General features: G+C 42.4%; 1 protein-coding gene across 1 annotated transcript; it reads right to left on the reverse strand.

The window, feature by feature from the left end:
- Positions 1-10,571: 10,571 nt before the first annotated feature.
- On the reverse strand, positions 10,572-18,815 carry LOC310874210 (tyrosinase-like). Its single transcript, XM_083786920.1, has 7 exons — positions 17,635-18,815; positions 16,629-16,839; positions 15,930-16,077; positions 15,017-15,198; positions 14,050-14,253; positions 12,682-12,802; positions 10,572-10,979 (listed from the first exon to the last, which is right to left on the reverse strand). The coding sequence occupies exons 1-7, from the start codon at positions 18,457-18,459 to the stop codon at positions 10,856-10,858; spliced, it is 1,815 nt and encodes a 604-aa protein (XP_083643046.1). The 5' UTR covers positions 18,460-18,815; the 3' UTR covers positions 10,572-10,855.
- Positions 18,816-19,250: the final 435 nt, after the last annotated feature.

Genomic DNA, 19,250 nt, shown 5'->3' on the forward strand with positions numbered 1-19,250 from the left:
TGAAGGTCATTTATACTGGTCAAGGTAATTTTTTACTGGTGAAGGTCATTTATACTGGTGAAGGTCATTTATACTTGTCAAGGTCATTTATACTGGTCAAGGTCATTTATACTGGTCACGGTCATTTACTAGTCTTATGAAGGTCATTTATACTGATCAAGGTCATTGATATTGGTCAAGGTCATTGAGCGGTGCGCTATAGTGTGCGATTCTTCATCATTGTTGAGGATTTTAAAAGAGGTGAAAATGAAGGAAAAGCAAAAGGCTACAGTCCATGGTGTCGGAGGGCATACTATAGTATGTAGTTTCACGATTTCGGAGGATTTGAAAAAAGGTGAAAATATCTGAATAGTGAAAGGCTATAGGCTATTGTCTCGGAGCGCATGCGGTGATAAATCATGTAAATACAACACATTGAGCAGGGCACTGCAGGGAGTTGAACCCCGTTCTGGTAAACCAGGAAGTACCACACCAGTGCCTTAGTTTGTTTTGTTGTAATTTACAGGTCCAACAGCAATCACATTCATTACATTTCAACAGTAGTCATTTCACAATTTACACTGTAAACAGTATATAAAAGAATAAATCACAAAGCCAACATTGTCAAATTTGCTAAATATTGTTAAATGTACTCTTGCCAACCTCCCACGACAAAATCATTAAAATAAGTAGGTTACCATTTTTCACGATTTCAGAGGATAAAAAAAAAAAAAAAGGTGAAAAGTTCCATGGGGTCCCCAGCTAAATGATAGTTTGGAACCAAATGTAACTGAGTGTACACTTAAGTTAAATTTGGTTCCAAACTATCATTTAGCTGGGGACCCCATGGAACTCCTTCAAGGACCCCTGTGGGTCCCCGGACCCCACTTTGGAAACCACTGCACTAAGGTTCGAATCCTGGGGCGACTGTTCACCAAACCCACGGTCTGGTTCCAAATAAAAGGGTCAAAAGTGTGACCGTGGACCCGGCCTCTTCACGGGGGCCAATCAAAAGTGTGACTGTGGACCACGCCTCTTCACGGGGGCCAATCAAAAGTGTGACCGTGGACCCGGCCTCGAGACAGAGAACGACCCTGGATTACTACACCATATCCTAATACTCTCATACATTATCTGACAACATTGCTATAGCACATCTTACACCATTACATTATTGCTACTAGTTGTATTTGCCTGTATCTTCCCTGTCTTTCTTGTATTTATTTCTATGCTTCTAACTGGGAGAAGCATTTCCGCATCATGTGTACATTAGTTATTTTCCTTCTCAGTGACATAAGTCCTCCACGTATGGCACAGAAAACACTGCTTGAAACCCAATACTAGCTATGCCGCCGCCCCGATCCACTAGCACGCTGCGGCTGACCCAACACAGTCATGCACTCACAAAAACAAAAAAACAAAAAAGCGTTGCCATTTGTTGAAGAGACACATTTTCGCTGAATTAAGAGCTTCAGAATAGCCTACATAATGTGAAAGTGAAAGGACCACAACAAGCCACTCACTGGCTTTATTGTTGTGTGATATAAGCATAATAAAAGTATACAGGCTATATAAAATATAGGCTATATTGTGCGCACGTCATCTGCCTCAAAAGCTAGTTAATTGCACAGACTGCTATGAATGAGGCAGACAAAAAAATTATTTATGTGAAATGAAGACCGGAGGAGGGACTGTCAGAGGAGGGTGGGGGGGTGATTCATACAAGCAAAAAGGAACGCGGGCTGGTTAGAAATTCCCTTCACAATCATATACCGCAATATATAAGTTTGCGCATCCTGGCGCTTATTCACCATTTCAGGAATAAATAGCCTTGCACACGTTACCATACAGATACAGGCATACACATTGGCCTCAGTTACATGCACAAAATGAGTAGGCTATATTCTTCTGTAGTCACTGTACAGCTCTGGGGTTGGAGTTCCAGTGATCCAGCTGTGTGACAACGTTCCACCACTTTTGTTTTGGCAATGTAAACTTTCCCATGCCAATAAAGCCCTTTGAATTGATACACGTCATAAGTGATCGCAGAAATGTGCCGTCGCTTTGAAATGACAGCGTAGTACATTCTGATTCTAGAGGCAAATCCACTCCACTCTGTCCTCGCATTGAATCCTCTCCTCCTCGCCGGGGGCGGAGCGAGTGGAGGACGTGAGGGGAGTGAGCGAGTGTGAAAGTTGCGGTATTGGAATTTGGCTAAAGTTTTATTGCTCACGGTCAAACGGTTCATGAGCTATGCCCATTTAAAGTTGGCATTTTCAGAGTGCTATAGGGCCACCCATTGGCCAATGGTTGTGGGCTTCGCGTCCTCACCGTTTGGCATTGCCCTCTAGAGGTTGTCCCGATCAGAAATAGGGCCAATCGTCATTTTCAAATGATCGGGAGCCAAAAAACCCCCCACCATACAGTATGTGACCATCGTGCAAATTACAGCTTTTCACCAGAAGAGGAAAACTTTGTTTTTCTTCAAAATGAGTCAATAGCACAGGCAGACTCATCACAAACTAGAGTATGTCTGAAATAAGTGTCAGAGCTGAAATCAACATGTAACTAGAAAAAGTGCCCTTCTGGGCACAGGTCTCCACCAGGATAGGAATGTAGGACATTGCAGCTTGCCTTCATCTGGTGGTTGGATAAAAGGGCAACAAAAGTAAACTAGGGAGTTGGCATACAAAGTTATCCACAGATCCGTGCAGTTAGAGGAAAAAACACTTTTCGGCCAGTTATAGCGCCACCTTGAGGCTGAGTTGAAATTGTTCATGTGGCATTTCTTCCTCGGCATAGTGGGAATGTGCGTGCACAATTTCACAGAAATCATGCGATGTGTTCATAATTTGCAGCATTTTGTTTGAAACTGAGCACTCCTGTGAACTTTGGAAGCCAATCTTAACCAATCAGGATGGAGTCTGAGAAATCTGAAAGACCCGTTTCGTTGAATGGCTCTAGAGAGACTGTACCAATTTGCGCGATGTTTGGACAAAATCTGTAGGTGTACTGTGCAAAAACTTGTTTTGCACAAAGCGGCCTCCTGGTGGCGCTATAACAGGCCGTTCTGGAAAGTTTGGGGCAGAGGTTCATCGTTGGCATCCAGGGAGTGTGTGTGCAAAATTTGGCATCGACCGGGTTAACGGTGGCCGAGATTAGCTGCTCACGGACACACACGGACGGACGGACGGAGTGCAAAACATACTCTCCCCCCATGCCTTCGGCCAGGTGGAGACAAATATGAAAATGCTTAAACATGTAGCTAGGTGTAATGCTAGAGTCCACAGAAGTGATCCTTTCAAGCCTCTTTTCTCAACTCGCCGTTTTCTACAAGACATTACTCTATAAGCCATAAATCCAATGGCAGTCAAATTTGGTCACAGTTTCACGACAACCCGACAGAACGGTTCAGCCAGAACTGCCATTTTTGGTGGAAGGAGAAGAGAAAAATAAGGGACCAAGAGTCCCTTCGGGCTTGGTCCCTAAATGGACTTGTAACCCAACTGTAGAGAGTACAAACACGGTAAGGAACCTGGGGGTTCTCATCTATAAAAAGGAAACACAATGAGCAGAAAATTAACCCCCTTAGATAGCATTTCTGTAGACTTAGATAGCATCTGATACAGACTTGTAGCATGTTATGTAGACAGCACTATAATTGCATTGTATATAGTCATAGCACGCCATAGTACATATGTATAGCATAGTAGTATATATATATAGTTTATATGTATAGTCTCATAATATAGATATTCCACTGTTACTTTCTTAGCTTATGCATGTTTTATGATAAATGCTTTTTTGTGATGTATTCCCATGCTTTTGTTCTTGCTTATTGTAAATTGCTCTGGATTAAGAGAGTCTGCTAAATGCCTAAATTGTAAATTAACCATGTAAATACAACAAATTGAGGGCACCGCAGGGAGTTGAACCCCATTCTGGTAAACCAGTAGTACCACACCAGTGCCTTAGTTGGTTTTGTTGTAATTTACAGGTCCAAAAGCAATCACATTCAAAACAATTTGAATCGTAACAGACTATAAATGATAGCCATGATTATGTCTTTATACAATTGAAATCCAGAAGAAGACTCACTACACAAATACCTTAAGGAAAACACCTCAGACATAAACTAAGAATCTTTTATTTTTCCGTGCTCATAAAGTGCTGCAAAGTGCTAAAAGTGAAAAGTTCAGCAGAAAACTTTTGAGTCATAGGCCCATCATCAATGCCTCGCCTACTGACCGGCATGAATGAAGTTTTAGCTGCAAATGGCAGCATAAATAAATCACATCAATACACACCACATACCTAACCCTAAGTTCATCATGTGATGTGGGGATGAAGCCTTACTCACCAATGTGAAATGATACGAGACATAAACACACATCACATACCGGGCCTGTGTTCATATGTGATGTGGGCTTACTTGGAAGCTTTACTCAATTAGATCTGATAATATAGCACCAACAATAGTTTTAAGACGTAGAGGTTTGCTGCTGGACTTTCACTTTAGGCACTTCGAGCACTTTATGAACATGAACAAAACGATTCTTGGTCTCCACCCAAGCAGTTGGCCTTAGGTTTGTGGCCAGTTGTACCACATTTTTATTTTAAAATCGACAAGTAAAGGGTTTTCAAAAGAATTGCCCACATTTAAATATACATTACAATTTATGCCATTTGTGGACGATTGACAAATTATACGGCCTGTGTTCATATCTGATGTGAACGGACGTGATGGCGCTTTACCGGCAAATGACACAACGCAAATGACGTGAAACTATACAGCTCCAGTCAAATGATTAGAAACTGTACGCGAGACACGACCCGACACACGCACCACATACACTAGTGAAGAACTAGTGATAGATAGGCAAGAAAGAAATTACTTATAAAAAAAATAAAGCAAAATGCGATAAAAAACTCTGAGACCAGAAAAACCAATAACTTTATTAAAGCAAAGAATAGAGAAGATGAAAGGTTGGGTAGAAACCGTGCATGTCCAAAACGGTTACTTTTATGGACCTGATAATATTTATATAATAATCTGTGTTCCAATGTTATGATTTAGTCACAAGCTCTTGTTTATACTTAAACGGTTCAATACATTAACATATAATAGGTTATATTCAATAATGGATGATCTTTGCATCGTGAGCTTGTAGATCAGCCATTTGCTACTTTAGTGTGTGACACTGTATGTAGCATGACCAAGTAAGGAAATTAATTTACAAAAGGTTGAACTATGGAGATACAAGGTTTCTGCCCGACAGCCAAGGATAATAAACTATGCTCACTTACCTTCAATATCAGCACTAAACAAAACACATACTAACCAAGGAAGAAAATCTGCCATAATTTTCTTCCTGTTAGTTTGGACAGATCTACAGCATAGAAGGCTGTAAACAGTGTTAAGCAGGCTACATGCTACCATAATGATACCGGAAATGAGTCACATACCGCCACATCACATTTGTACACACAGTCCACTAGTGAAGAACTAGGGCAATAGGCAAGGAGAAAGAAATACTTTTTTTTATTAAAAGAGAAAAAGGAAAAAATAGAAACTCAAATAACTCGACACAGAAAACAGTACAGAAACACTACAACAGAACATACATAATGTGATGTGACAGCTTTACCCGTAAATGTTTAACAATAAATAAATCACATAGCCCATAGTGGCATGTGATGTGGAGTGGCATTATACACGGTGCGAATGACAACCTATGGTATGGTAGCATGTAGCCCACTTACACAAGCATCAGGAATCAAAAGGTTCATTACCAACCTTCACTGCCAACAGCAGCCAGCAGCGGCAACAACAGCATAGAGTTTGTACCTTCAATACAGACGTCGCCTTGTCAGCTTCACGTTCTGAAATGACAGGGGAAAAAAAAAAAACATTTAGTTGTCAGCCTACAGGATGACATTTTGGAAGTCATAACAGTCACTGAAAGCTGTGTCACCAATATTTTACTTTAATATCGTCACAAATTGTGCTTAAAGCTGCTATAAGCAATAATGTCAATATATTGTCAACAAAATATTGTTTTACCCATTGCTGGCAGTCTGAATACCAAAAAAATTAAGTAATTACATTTGACTATTTTTAACGATTCAACCCATTAAAGGGCGACTTCACCCCTTTTGCAACCAGAGCTTATTTTAATGATGTTTGGGAGACAAGAAACACTTTCCTGGGTTTTTTATGTGGGTAATCGTCGTTTTTATATATGTAGTATTTCAAAACTGTCCATGGGCTCCATGATGTCATGGACACTGGGCTCACTTCCTTCCTGGACTACATGTTGTCTCAGTAAGACAGCCCTCCCCCTATGCACAAGGAGCAGTGCACCAAAGCATTATGGGAATTGTAGTCTGGGTAGGAAGTGTCCATGACATCATGGACACTTTGAAATACTAAAAACACATAAAAACCTCAGTAAGGTGTTTCTCCCAAACATAATTAAAATAAGATTTGGTTGCAAAAGGGGTGAAGTGTATTTTTTGGTAAAGTATAAGTAATTAAGGCATATAATTAGTCATATCTGCCTCATGTAGCTCGTTTATGAAGCCTAAAACTTTGTATTCATGTGTTAATCGCAATCATATGTATGACAATGAATGGTCAACTTGACATGTAATGGTGACACAGCCCTAGTTTCTACTACAGCCACATGTAATCCAGGTACGTACCGTGGGGGGCCTTCCGTCGCTCGGTTGAAGATAGCCGGTATTAATAGAGCCGCGTAGGTTGTATGGCACAATACGTCCCGAGCACCGTACGCCTCGTAATCTCAGGGAGCGTTCGTTGACACCGTTATACGTTTCAGCTCAGCCGAGTAGACACTCTATTACCAATACCAGCCATCTCCTGATGACCCCATCCAAGGTCACACATGACACCAAGGTCACATGATTAACCTGTAAGACGTATATAAAAACATTAAACTTTCCCCAGATTTCACACATTGTAAAATTCATATAATATTAAGGATATTTCACTTTATCTACTCAGGCTTATGTGAACACAGCAGACAGCTTTTAAGTTGCTTGATTCAGTATTTAGATATTCAATATTAATTTTATCTGCCCCACCCTATACAAACCCATTGTAACTTCAAACTCTATTTTAACCATGATAGATTGATCGAAAACACCCAACCTTTTTTCTGGTGACTGATGGTCTTTCAAATATGTGAGGGGGCCGTGGCTTTTCATTTAGCCTACCGTTCTTATTTATTTTTGTTCCGGCCTCCTTCTGGAGGGCATTTTCCAAAATAATTATTAAAAGATAAATAAGAATGGTAGGCTAAATGAAAAGGCACAGCCCACTCCGTATTTGAAGGACACCGTCACCAGGAAATAAGTTGAGCGTTTGATGAATCTCTCATGGTTAAAATGGGTTTTGAAGTTTGCATAGGAAAGGGTCAGGGCAGTAAAATATTTATCTAATTACTGAATAAAGTAACTTAAAAACTGTCTGTAGTGTTCACATAAGCCTGAGTAGATAATACAATGACAAAAAGTTTGTTTTTTAAAGTGAATTATCCCTTTAAGATATTGGGGGGAAAAAAATCTAAACTTCAAAATCTACATTATATAACTTGAGTCAAAGTAAAAAGGTTTTGGCATCAAAATGTACTTACACATTTCAAATGGGACAATCTGCAAACTTGGTCATTTTGAACAGAAAAAAACTTTTGAAAATAGAAATAAAAGCTCACAATGTGTCATTCACAATGCATTGTGAGCATGTAGATCAGCCATTTTCAAATGGCCAAAATATGGCTGTAGTGGTAAATGAACAATGTAGGCTAGTATGTTTAGTAATTATTACAAAACTACAAACTAGTTAAGTTTCCAAATGGAGTATATTTTCTACACTATACTTGAGTAAAGGTAATTTACTTTCCACTGTTGGGAACCATGGTTTGTTTGTGTTAGTTAGCTTCCTTCTCTAAGGCCTCCATCACACCTAAAAAACACCCGTCTTGTCTGTGTTTGATGGCCGCCTCAATGCTTTTCCAATGGAAGTCACATGGTTTGAGCAAACATTTGTTTGATGGCTGTGTTCTGTCCCCCTCCTCCATTAAACAAATGTTTGGTCAAACCATGTGACTCCCATTGGAAATACATTGGGGCGGCCATTAAACACAGACAAGACAAATGTTTCACACATAAACATAATGTTCTGTGCTCTGCCTGTGTTTGATGGCCGCCTCAATGATTTTCCAATAAGTCACATGGTTTGACCAAACATTTGTGTTTGATTGCCCCCTCCAGCAAACACAAATGTTTGGTCAAACCATGTGACTTCCATTGGAAAGGCATTGAAGCGGCCATCAAACACAGGCAGAGCACAGAACATGTTTATGTGTGAATGAGGCCTTGGGCCTCGACCACACCAAAAAAAAGTGTCTTGTCTGCATTGAGGCGGCCATTAAACACAGACAAGACACAAGACACTGACAAGACAATGCTTTTTTGGTGTGATCGAGGCCCAAGGCCTCATTCACACATAAACATGTTCTGTGCTCTGCCTGTGTTTGATGGCCACCTCAATGCCTTTCCAATGGAAGTCAAATGGTTTGACCAAACATTTGTATTTGATGGGGGGGGGGGCAATCAAACACAAGTGTTTGGTCAAACCATGTGCCTCCCATTGGAAAAGCATTGAGGCGGCCATCAAACACAGGCAGGGCACCAGAACATGTGTTCTTTATGTGTGAATGAGGCCTAAAAGGACAAACATTGCTGACATTGTTGTCCATTTAGTGTCACAATAAAAAATAATCCTATAAATCCTCTTATGTTTAAACAATAAACAGTCCTATAAATCCTCTAATGTCTAAACAACAACAGTGCTCAAGGATAAAACCGTGTTTCTCAAAAAAACGCTTCTATTGGACCAAACAGCTCTGCTCACAAACAAAACAGCATGCAGTGAAACAGCCTGGATCCCAAAACAAACAGCATGCTGGGAAACAACATGGCCGCTCCTATTTAAATCCAAAGCCCCGCCCACTGGATCCAGTCACCTGTTCAACTAGTCCGTCCGTCATTGGTCCGTTGGTCAGAGTGATAAGTGATTGTATCATCCACTGTTGATCATCACAGCTGTGTGCACACGCACGCACGCAGGCACGCACGCACACACGCACGCACGGCACGCACATGCATTATTTTATCCTTTGGTTGGGTTATAAACACTTATATTAATAAACACAAGGACGTGTGTGTCTGTGGCTGTCTGTATCATGCTTATAGGTTTGTTTATTCCGCCATCTTGGATCTCATTCATCAACTCAACTCCCGTCCCAAAGTCTCGCGGGACTTGATCTGCACAGTGTGGAGTGTAACAGGTGGTCTGTTGTTGCTACAGCGCCATCTTGTGGTGGTTTAAATACATGCAGTGTGTTACATCTCCCTTCTTAAAGAAAAGACGGTTGTTCCATAATGTTTGAGGCAACTTGACTTGGTATTGAGGCAATAAAGTGCAATAACAGGCACAATCATTGGCTGAAAAATATGTGTGCTCAAAATATCAAAGTGAAATAACAAAATAGGCACATAGCATGAATCACTTGAACAGTGCATGCATTATAAGTAGGCCTACTTAAACCTGTTGGGAAAAGATGTGCAACATGTTGCATGTAAACGTGAGGATAGCTCATGTAAACAGGTGTAGGTTTAAACCGGTGTAGATGTAAACAGGTGTAGGTCTAAACAGGTGTAATCAGAGAAAATACAATGATCAACACGCACGCACGCGCGCACGCACGCACGGAGGCAGGCAGGCAAGACTGACAGACAGACAGACGGACGGACGGACGGACGGACGGACAGACAGACAGACAGACAGACAGACAGACAGACAGACAGACAGACAGACAGACAGACAGACAGACAGACAGACAGACAGACAGACAGACAGGTAGTTAAACTCATGTGACATTGATCAATTCCAATTTTAAAATCAAATTTAAAATTATTTTACTTGTGTATAAAGCTCTCATGAAAACTCAATGACAATTACTCAAAGCATAAGGAGACACCCCTCCCCTGCCTAGCACTTGGCCCATTCCTAAATCAAGGGCAATGCCACCAGCAGTGCAGGAGAGACAATTAGCAAACAATCAGTAACCACACTTTTCCATACACAAGTTTAAAACATTAGTCCTTGCATGTTATAGAAGGCAGGTTCATGTGTCTTTGTATATAGGGCACGGGTTGCCCCGTGACAGCCTTTTTTTTTTAAGATATGTTTTTTGCGGCTTATGCCTTTTATTGGTTTTTTGAAGGGACAGACAGTAGGCTGACAGGAAACGGGAGAGAGATGGGGGAAGACATGCAGTAAAGGCCGTGTCGGGCTCGGGAGTCGAACCCGCGGCACACTGCGACTGGATTACCAGTCGGGTGCCCAGACGGTTACGCCACCGCCTGGGCCCACTTAATGCCTCATTGTATAGCCCTCATTGTATACCCTTATTCTCTGAATGCTCACACAGACGGGAGACAGACAGACTTGTACACGTCATTATGCTTTTCTTTGCTCTTTATTTATTTTTCAAACATTCAGAACATAGGGATCAAATCAACCACATGACTTCCTTGGCAAATTCTAGGCTTAATACACCACAAAATATTTTAAAAATGTAATATAGACGCCTTATTAAGTTAGCCAAAGGACTTAAAGTCCACTCATTCCAATTACAGGTCCAAAGAGTACTGCATGGATTGCTATTTTCGTCAGTATACCTCAATGGCAATTACACACCCAATCAACACAAACACAGAAAACAGGAGAATGTAGTTGTTGTTGTCGTTGTTGAAGAAAATAGTCATCAATAGCCCTCAAACCCACTTAAACAAAGCGCCGGCCCTCCAGACAGTTGGGAACATCACAAGGTTTGGATTCAGTCTTGGTTTGGAACTCAGGAAGCTCACCACAGTTAACTTCAGGTTTCCCGTAGTAAGTTATGCTTTCACTGGGAACAGAAGCAGAAACGAATGAGCATGCGCGTGCACACACACACACAGGGTATGGGCATTGGGTACATCTAAGATTCCATGCGCGGCCAAAGGAAGCTGACTCCTGACGTCTTTTCCGGTGGATGGAAAAGAAGCTCCACCCACGTGGCAGATTGCCGCATCGGCCAGATTCCCGGAAAAGCTTGCCCCAGCCCCATTTTTTACTATTTTGAAAAACATTAAAAAGGTTCAACAAGCCGATCTACATCGAGACATTGTGAGCTTGTAGATCGGCTAATTGAATTATTTTAAAAGGTTTTTTAAAATAGTAAAAAATAGGCAAATTAGTTTGGGGATAAGGGATAGCGCACAATATATTAAACAATATCCCCATAACGAACAGAAACAAGTGAGGTTTAGTCCACAATAAGTTATATGTCATATATGTCATATCAAGGCATGATATTTATTCAGAACTTGAGCCAAGGATTTAATGACATTTAGACTCAGACCCAAAACTAACAAATATTTCGTTGTCGTTAATAATATCATATTTTGTCCAGTATCTGTGCTGTATTGATGTTGGTACCATTAGGAGACATAACAGGCAAACGTTGACGGAAATAACAATTCTTCTACATTCTCTAATTGTGTAGACTTCTTGTAAATTAACTAATGCAGATGTTTAACAATAATTTAACTCTTAATTTTACGCTCTCAAGAGTTAAAGATCTATAAGGGTCCATTTGGTTACCAACTCTCCATCATTTAGCTGGGGACCACTGGTGGTCCCCGGACCACTGGTTGAAAACCACAGTATTAAACTATATCCCCATAAGAAACAGAAAAGGTCCTATTGGAAGTAAGTCCATGATAAGTTTGATGTTGTTGATTGTGAGCAGTGGTGGAAAAAGTACTCAATTGTTTTACTTAAGTAAAAGTACCAATACTGCAATTTAGAACTACTTCCATACAAGTAAAAGTACGGAATTGAAAATGTACTTGAGCCCAGGCCGTAGCGTAACGGTCTGGGCACCGGACTGGTGATCCAGTCGCGGTGTGCCGCGGGTTCGACTCCCGGACCCGACACGGCCTTTACCGCATGTCATCCCCCCATCTCTCTCCCGTTTCCTGTCAGCCTACTTTCTATCCCTTAAAAAACCAATAAAGGCGTAAGCCGCAAAAAAATATCTTAAAAAAAAAAAAAAAAAATGTACTTGAGTAAAAGTACAAAAGTATCTGCATCAAAATGTACTTAAAGTACTAAAAGTAAAAGTACCCATGTTGCAGAATGTCCCATTTCACAAGTTCAAAATGTGTCCTCAAGCTATGGTGGCCCATCAAAACCATGAGGAGTTATGGAGGATCACAAAACAGGACAGTATAGCTAGTACCATCAAACTGAGAAAGTGGAACTGGATAGGCCACACCCTTAGAAAGGAGTCAAAGGACACAGATACAGTAACACCACCAGACAGGCCCTGGACTATAACCCACAGGGGAAGAGGAAACAGGGTAGGCCGAGAAACACCTGGAGACGTTCCACTCTCCAGGACATAAAGGACATTGGAATGAGCTGGCAGGAAGCAAAAGCGCAGGCCCAGAAGAGAGTGAGATGGAGAGCTCTGGTGGACGCCCTATGCCCCTCGACGGGGTAAAGAGGATTAAGTAAATGTACTTAGTTACTTTACACCACTGATTGTGAGTGAGTTTCCTTACGTGTAGCCAGATGCTGCGTAGTCGGCTTCACAGAGTCTCTCCCTGAATCGTTTGGCGTCGACGCTCCCACATGACGGCCTGCACCTGGACCAGTCTGTCCATGCGCCCCATGTACCCTTCACTGCAGACACACAGATATACAACTATGATGAATAACATTGCTTATTAACCATTTAGGCCTAGGTCGAAATAAAAAAAAGTCTTCTATGTTTCTAGGCCTATATCACTCAATATTCCATATCAAGGACTCCAAAAAATAAAATCGGTCTCTCTGAAAGAATATTCCAAGGTTTGCGCCACATTTTCACGATTTTTTCAACAGCTATAGCATGATGCTTAAAAACACCAAAAGGGGTTCCCGCCCAGAATGGGTTAACCACATGAATTATGGGCATATCATAATAAGCCAACATTCAGCAAAAAAGAAAAGTCAATCTACGAGCGTTGTTGTGATGTGACGTGTGAGGATTGTGAAGGGGTCATCCCTATGTTCCCCAGGTTCTATGTTCCCCACTTACCTTAGGGTTTAGGGTTAGCGTTTAGTACAGAGCAAAGGATGTTTGTTTTTGCCATTTTTGTTGAAGAGTCTGAGCAATTATGTTTTATTTTATTTTATGCCAGTGTAAATTTTTAGTTGGCTAAGACTAGATAGTCTACGTAGCCTAGGCAGGCCTAAAGTTCAATGGATTGTTCAAAGACTGAGCTTAAATCAGAATTTGCTACTAAAAGTAACACTAAGACTAAGTTGCTAAAATACTTTTAGTCATACTAGAATTACTAAAATTACTAGGTTAGGTTTATTCTAAGTGGGGAACAAAGATTTGTTTTTGCATGGTGGGGAACATAGAACCTGGGGAACATAGGTACGCTCCCATTGTGAGCATGTGGCAAAGAGATTGGATGCAGAGGGTAAAATAATCAAGTACAGAGCCCTGGTGGACCCCTATATAGAGTTTAACCACTTGAACACTTGCATCCCTATTAAAATCGGGGCAAAAAGTGGCGAAAAGACAAGAGCAGGTGGACAATATAAGCTTCGTAAAACTGTAAAAATTGACCGAAATAAATAAACTAACTAATAACACAACAACGGCATGCTTTGTGAGCTTTTAGACCGGCCAAGTTCGGCAAAGACCAGGAGGGAGCCTAGTATACAGCACTTCATGGGAAAGTGTGGATTTAAGTGGTGAAGTTAACTGTTGTGCACATTAAGAGCTGCTGGATATAATGTACAGCTCAGAGCTCAGTCATAACATAGCAGTGGAATTCTTGTACTTAGCTTGAGCTTACTCAATAAATAAGGGCTGTGTCCGACATGTGCGCGTGTTTGTGCGTGCGTGTTTGTGCGTGCGTGCGTGTGTCTCTTACAATTACAACAATCCCTTATATTGTAACAGGCTCGTGATTCGGCCATGTCTCCCACGCAGGTTCCATCTTCACCGTGGCGAACACAGCGGCGGTCTCGTTGCTGAGTTCCGGGGATTGGTTTACACCTGATGTCCAGTCCTGGGATCGTGCAGTCTGACCAGTCTGACCAGTCCGACCACACGGCAACGTCAACATCAATATTGGCTGGACGGACGGACGGAGAAGCAGAGACAGAGACAGACAAAACATAAAACTTTCGTGTTCGTTGTAATATTAATAAACTAAATAAATTCTGACACAGACTGGTCCAAAACCGAGCACCGGTAAGCTGCTGCAACCTAATGGCTCAACTTGAACTTCTGGCGGTTGTGGTGCCTCCTATGGGTCAAAGTGAAATCTTTTTTGGCGTGCATTGTACAGTGGCAGTTTTGGGTTGATCGGCTTATGATGCATTTCATGAGGTTTGGCATTTCTTATGTAAAACATTTACGGTGTTTAACGGTATTTAATATCATGTGTAGGATCACGTTTTCAGAAATCTTGTGTAAAAATAAAATGTGTGAGTTTTGGACAAAATCTGTAGGAGGAGTAGCAAAAAGTGTGTTACTTTTATAGACTAGGCAAATAATCAAAATCTCAAAATGGGTCAGAAAGACCTCACAGGCTCCGTTCACACTGTCGAAACAGGTGTTCTCTCGCTGTTCTGGGGGAGGGGGAGGGCAGAATAGCTTGCAATACATTTTCAAAGGGAGTCATGTGGTTTTGACGAAACACCCTTGCTCTGTTGCTTTGTTCTGCCCCCCTCCCCCCCATCGAGTCAAACCACGTGACTCCCATTGAAAATGAATTGCGAGCTGTCCTGCCCCTCATCACCCCCAGAACAGAGACAGAGCACCAATGTGTTTCGACTGTGTGACCGGCGGAGCCACAGACACTCAAGTGTTAACCCGTTTTGCTTTGTACTGACCGGTAAGTTCCTGCAGGTAGTCGTATTCGTAGCCCAGGTTCTTGGACAGCATGTACTCGATGTTTCTGTATATGGGCAGGAAGGGAACCATGTGGTAGCCCTGGCTGTGGCCAATGGGAGCGCCTTCGTTTGGGAAGTCTTCATAGAATGGAAGATGCTTTCTCAGCCAACGTTCCATAAGACTAGAGCGGACAGAGGAGAGGTAGATGGAGAGAGAGAGAGAGAGAGGGAGCGAGAGACAGACAGACAGTTTGTATGACACTGAATTACCATGACGCATTAGGAGTCCACTATAGGACAGCTGTTCTTTAATTAGAAAACATACATTTATCAAACATTTAACAAACATTTATTTTATGGTATTTTATTTGATGTTGTATATTATGTAATCTGCCTTGTAAGGATCTGGAGTGTATTAGTCAGTTTGGTATCCACTTGATCATTGTTTGCAAACCGTCATGTCGGTTTATTGTAATTTGTTTATGTAAACTGTAAAAAGTGTGGGCGGGCTTCTTCGGAAGCACGACACTTAAATAAAGAATCAATCAATCAATCATCAATCATAATATTAACCACTTCAGTCCTATACATTTCGGCCATTTGAAAATAGCCGATGGACGAGCTCACAATACGTCGCGATGCGACGCATTATGAGCTTGTAGATCGGCTATTGGAAATGGGACATTCTGTAATATGAGTACTTTTAGTACTTAAAAGTACATTTTAATGCCTATACATTTGTACTTTTACTTGAGTACATTTTTAATAAACAGGACTTCTACTTGAGTGCATCTGCATCGCAGTATAGGTACTATCACTTAATTGTGAAGTGAATTAGTGCGCGCACGTGTGTGTGTGTGTGTCTGTGTGTGTGTGTGCGTGCGTGCGAGCGAGCGTGTGTGATATACTGCACCTGTCTATGAAGGCGTGGTGCAGGAAGAATATGGGGTCATTGGCCGTGGCTTCGATGATTGACATGGTTCCGTTCAGGAAGTTGTGCACAAGGTTGTGCATGTAGCCTTTACCGTCGACCACCTTGCCCGTCCTCGAACTCACCCAACCTGCGGGAGGAAGTGACCACTTGAAAAAAATATCCCAAAAGTGTTCGTGCACATTTTCAGAGAACTTTATGATCGGGCAATTGGTTGTTTGGAATGGAACTCGTGTAGTATACTTTATTGTTTGCCAGCATCACAATGAAAATTCACTTTAACTCAAGAGTTAAAAAAAGAAAAATACTATATGAATAAAAAAAATACAAAAAAACATTGTTGCTGTCGGGCATTTCTTTTTTGATTTATTGTGTTATTGAACACCCTTTGCGTCTGTGTATGGATTGTATTTCTTGAAATGCATGCTGAAAATGGTCGATCTACTACAAGCTCATGCACAACGTGTATTCTGCTATTACTCTGCTATTTCTTTTCATAGTTCCACTGGAACTCCTCTCCACTATAGTCCCTCCCTAACACATTAGTCTAGTTTGTATGTGTTGATGAAGTTAGTTTTAGTCATCGTAGCTCAGTTAATTTCATTTTTTTTATATTTTGTTTGTGTCAGTGAAAAAGAAACTGTGGTGACGTGTGTGACAAATCGTATGACTCTTACTTACCCTCCAGCATGTTCCTGAAGCTTGTCTCGGAGGTGCGGTTGAAGGGAGCCGTGTCGTATTTGTCGAACGCCATCATCAGCTCCACCTCGTTGGCCGATGGCATGCGCTGGTACAGGTCATCGTTGCCCGCGTTACGCAGGAGCAGACCCTCCTTTTTGCCGTCACACAGCCTCCCCTCTTTGATGTAGGTTTCTGGGAGGGTGCAGACACCCTGTGCAGTGTGCACGCACACACGCGCACGCGCACGCACACGCACACGCACACGCGCACACACACACACACACACACACACACGCACACACACACACACACACACACACACACACACACACACACACACACGCATTTTAACCATGTATTTTATGTCCACACAAAAGTACTGTAGATGCATACAAGGACACAAATATAGGTGCAGTAAGATTACATGCACAAAACCATGGCCATTGTGTTTTCATGATACAATAGGTATGTCACTACTCACTGCAGTAGCCTACCACACTTATGTGTAAAAGTTATAACAGCCCATATGTGGGCAGCTGCCAATTATAGCAGAGACAGCGCAATACTTAATTTGCCAGCCTTTTTGCTTTCCGTTTAGGCACTTTAGGGCATCCCAAGTTGTTGGAACCCTCTAAAGACTGTCTCTGGGTATATGCCATAGACTGAGGCTGCCAAATATAAAAACTATAGTCTATAATAGTCTGCACCTATAGCCCAGCTCTTAGATATGGCATGTAGAAGGGGTTGGTATTTAATGACCTTGGTCATAAAGGCTTCCTCAAAGGTGCAGGCTACCTCTAATACAGACAAAGCACTACACAGGTTACAGGATACTAATCATCTGAACACTGACTGTTTTACATTTCTGTTGGTATACCAATAGGAAACTGGCAGAATTGAGTATTGAGAGGAAATGAGGGAATACAAGCCAATCCAGTGTTTGTTCATCAAATTAGTTAAAAAGAAAAGTAGTACACCATTAGCACACGATTGCTATTTTCTTTACCTTCCAATGGCCGAAGGGAGACTTGGAACTGATGAGGTTGGGGAAGTTGAGGTCCTGTCCGCCCATCAGATCATCGGTGCAGATGTCACATTCGGTCTTGCCCCTCCAGTCCCAGTAGGGGATGGCGAATTCGTTGTCCTTGGTCAACTTCTTGATCTCGTTCTCGAAGAACAGCAGCTCCACGCGGTGCCAGATCGGGAAGGCCGAGGCCATGTGGGCAAAGTCGATGTTCGCAAAAACCTCGCCGCTGCTGAGGAAGGTGGGGTGCGTCACGTAGTAGTGGATCCAGGCGAACAGGTCGAAGGTGGTGGCGTCGGCGAACTGGGGCTTCTCGCCGTTCGGGCCCATGTCCTCCCTGGTGGCGGTGGCGATGACGTAGTCAGGGTTGACGGTGCTCTTCGCCAGGTCAAAGTAGTCTACTAGCTTCTTCTTCTCCTCGTCTGTGAGCTTCATGACGTTCTTGCGCACGTGGTTATTGTACGAGGAGCAGTCGGGGCCGTAGTAGCCGAACCGGCACTCGCCGCACTGGTAGCCGCCGAAGCGCCCGAAACAGCTGCAGGTCCTGTTGTAGAATGCTAGTGGCCAGTCTTCTCTATCGTCTTTGCCTGTGTAAGGATACTGTTCAGAAATGGCCACCTTGGACACCTTCACGTCGGCGCATTTGCCACGGCCCGATTTGATGCCACAGGCCGAGCCGTCGCCCTCCCACACCGGGCAGCACTCTTTGGTCCGCAGACCCTCCGAGTTGGCACACGGCCGGGGGAACTGGCACAGGCAGGACCCTACTAACAGCAGCAGGCTCACGGGCACACACAGGCTCCTCATGATGGACCAGCAACGATTAGCCAGCCAAAGAGCTAATGAACAGTTTCTGTCTCCCTTCCTTTTAACTAATACTCAGGTTCTGTTCCCGCCCCGTGGGCGGTGTTATGAGGGAAAACTTGTTCCATAATGATGTTGTGAAATGAGCAAATTGATCTCCTCCCACTACAGAGGTCTGGGGGCAATTACCCCAATCAAAGCTCAACTTTGAGCCCCCTGAGCCCCCCTCTTGTTCGTGTGTGTGCAGTCTAAGCACACAGAAACAAAATTCCAAATGACCTGCATGTCTGTTCTGGCAATGCACGACTGATTATTGAATATCCATATGAATATTCGTTGTTTACATTGCTTTGAAATGATTGGTCCTGATGGGGGTGAACGGAGAAAAGGAATTGACAATCAGACATTGGGTATTACAAATGAAATGGAATGACAGGAATGTGTTCAGAACATAGACCATAAAAATGAATGGACGTCACGCTGCTGATAGACTCTAGTCTACATATAGGCAGTAAAGGAAGGCAATTTTGGAGCGATTTCAAATCCACTATCTTTCTTGGGAGCAGACATGGGATGAACTGCATCATAAAAACATATTTACATCAACTATATATTTTGACATGCAAAAAAGGCTGTAATCTAAATGTTATGATTCAAAATGTACTATTATTTACTGTACGGCTTTATACGGCTCCTCCCATCCCCGAGCCCTGGTGGTCTGGGGGGGGGGGGGGGGGACCTGAAATTCTGCCCAGGGAGAAGGCACCACAGATGGGGACACAGTGCTTGGTTAT

Source organism: Protomyctophum parallelum, assembly GCF_964188405.1.
Source record: "Protomyctophum parallelum genome assembly, chromosome: 17".
Classification (NCBI taxonomy): Eukaryota; Metazoa; Chordata; class Actinopteri; order Myctophiformes; family Myctophidae; genus Protomyctophum; species Protomyctophum parallelum.

Bases quoted from the DNA above. Each gene is read 5' to 3' on its own strand.
- LOC310874210 (XM_083786920.1), bottom strand. From the start codon at position 18,459: ATGAGGAGCCTGTGTGTGCCCGTGAGCCTGCTGCTGTTAGTAGGGTCC. The intron at 15,199-15,929 runs GTGCAGTATATC...TGTCCGCTCTAG, and splicing joins CACCACGCCTTCATAGACAG to TCTTATGGAACGTTGGCTGA. The intron at 14,254-15,016 runs GTCAGTACAAAG...CCGTCCGTCCAG, and splicing joins CTACCTGCAGGAACTTACCG to CCAATATTGATGTTGACGTT.